This window comes from Monoraphidium neglectum (genome assembly GCF_000611645.1).
Source record: "Monoraphidium neglectum strain SAG 48.87 unplaced genomic scaffold scaffold01052, whole genome shotgun sequence".
NCBI lineage: Eukaryota > Viridiplantae > Chlorophyta > Chlorophyceae > Sphaeropleales > Selenastraceae > Monoraphidium > Monoraphidium neglectum.
The window spans coordinates 15,434-15,752 of NW_014012576.1; the positions used below are offsets into that span (position 1 = coordinate 15,434).

The 319-nt window shown below is 59.9% G+C and overlaps 1 protein-coding gene across 1 annotated transcript in view; it reads left to right on the plus strand.

Annotated features, from left to right (window-relative positions):
- MNEG_6472 (UDPglucose 6-dehydrogenase) overlaps nt 1-319 on the plus strand; it is a gene marked incomplete at both ends in the record, with an annotated part of 2,809 nt that continues 2,490 nt past the window's right edge. The window contains 2 exons of the mRNA XM_014045055.1: nt 1-47; nt 172-239. Of these exons, the coding sequence (XP_013900509.1) occupies nt 1-47; nt 172-239 (115 nt within the window). The remainder of the gene's footprint in view (nt 48-171; nt 240-319) is intronic.

Consider the following 319-nt stretch of genomic DNA (forward strand, 5'->3'; position numbering starts at 1 on the left):
ATGACAACGTACAAGATCGCTTGCATCGGGGCGGGCTACGTAGGCGGGTGAGCGGCCTTCCTGGATGTGCCGAGCTAATTTCAGATCAGTGTGGTTGATCCTGGGCTTCAGAGAATCAAACGCGACCCAGAGTGTGTGGGCACCCTCTCTGACCCGTTCGCGGCGATGCAGGCCGACTATGAGCATGATCGCCTACAAGTGCCCGGACATCGAGGTTGTTGTGCTTGATATCAATGAAGGTGCGCACTCTGCGCGCATGCGGTTGCGGCGGCGGCGGGCGCGTTCCTAATGCGCTGCTGTCAGCTGCTGCACCCAACCG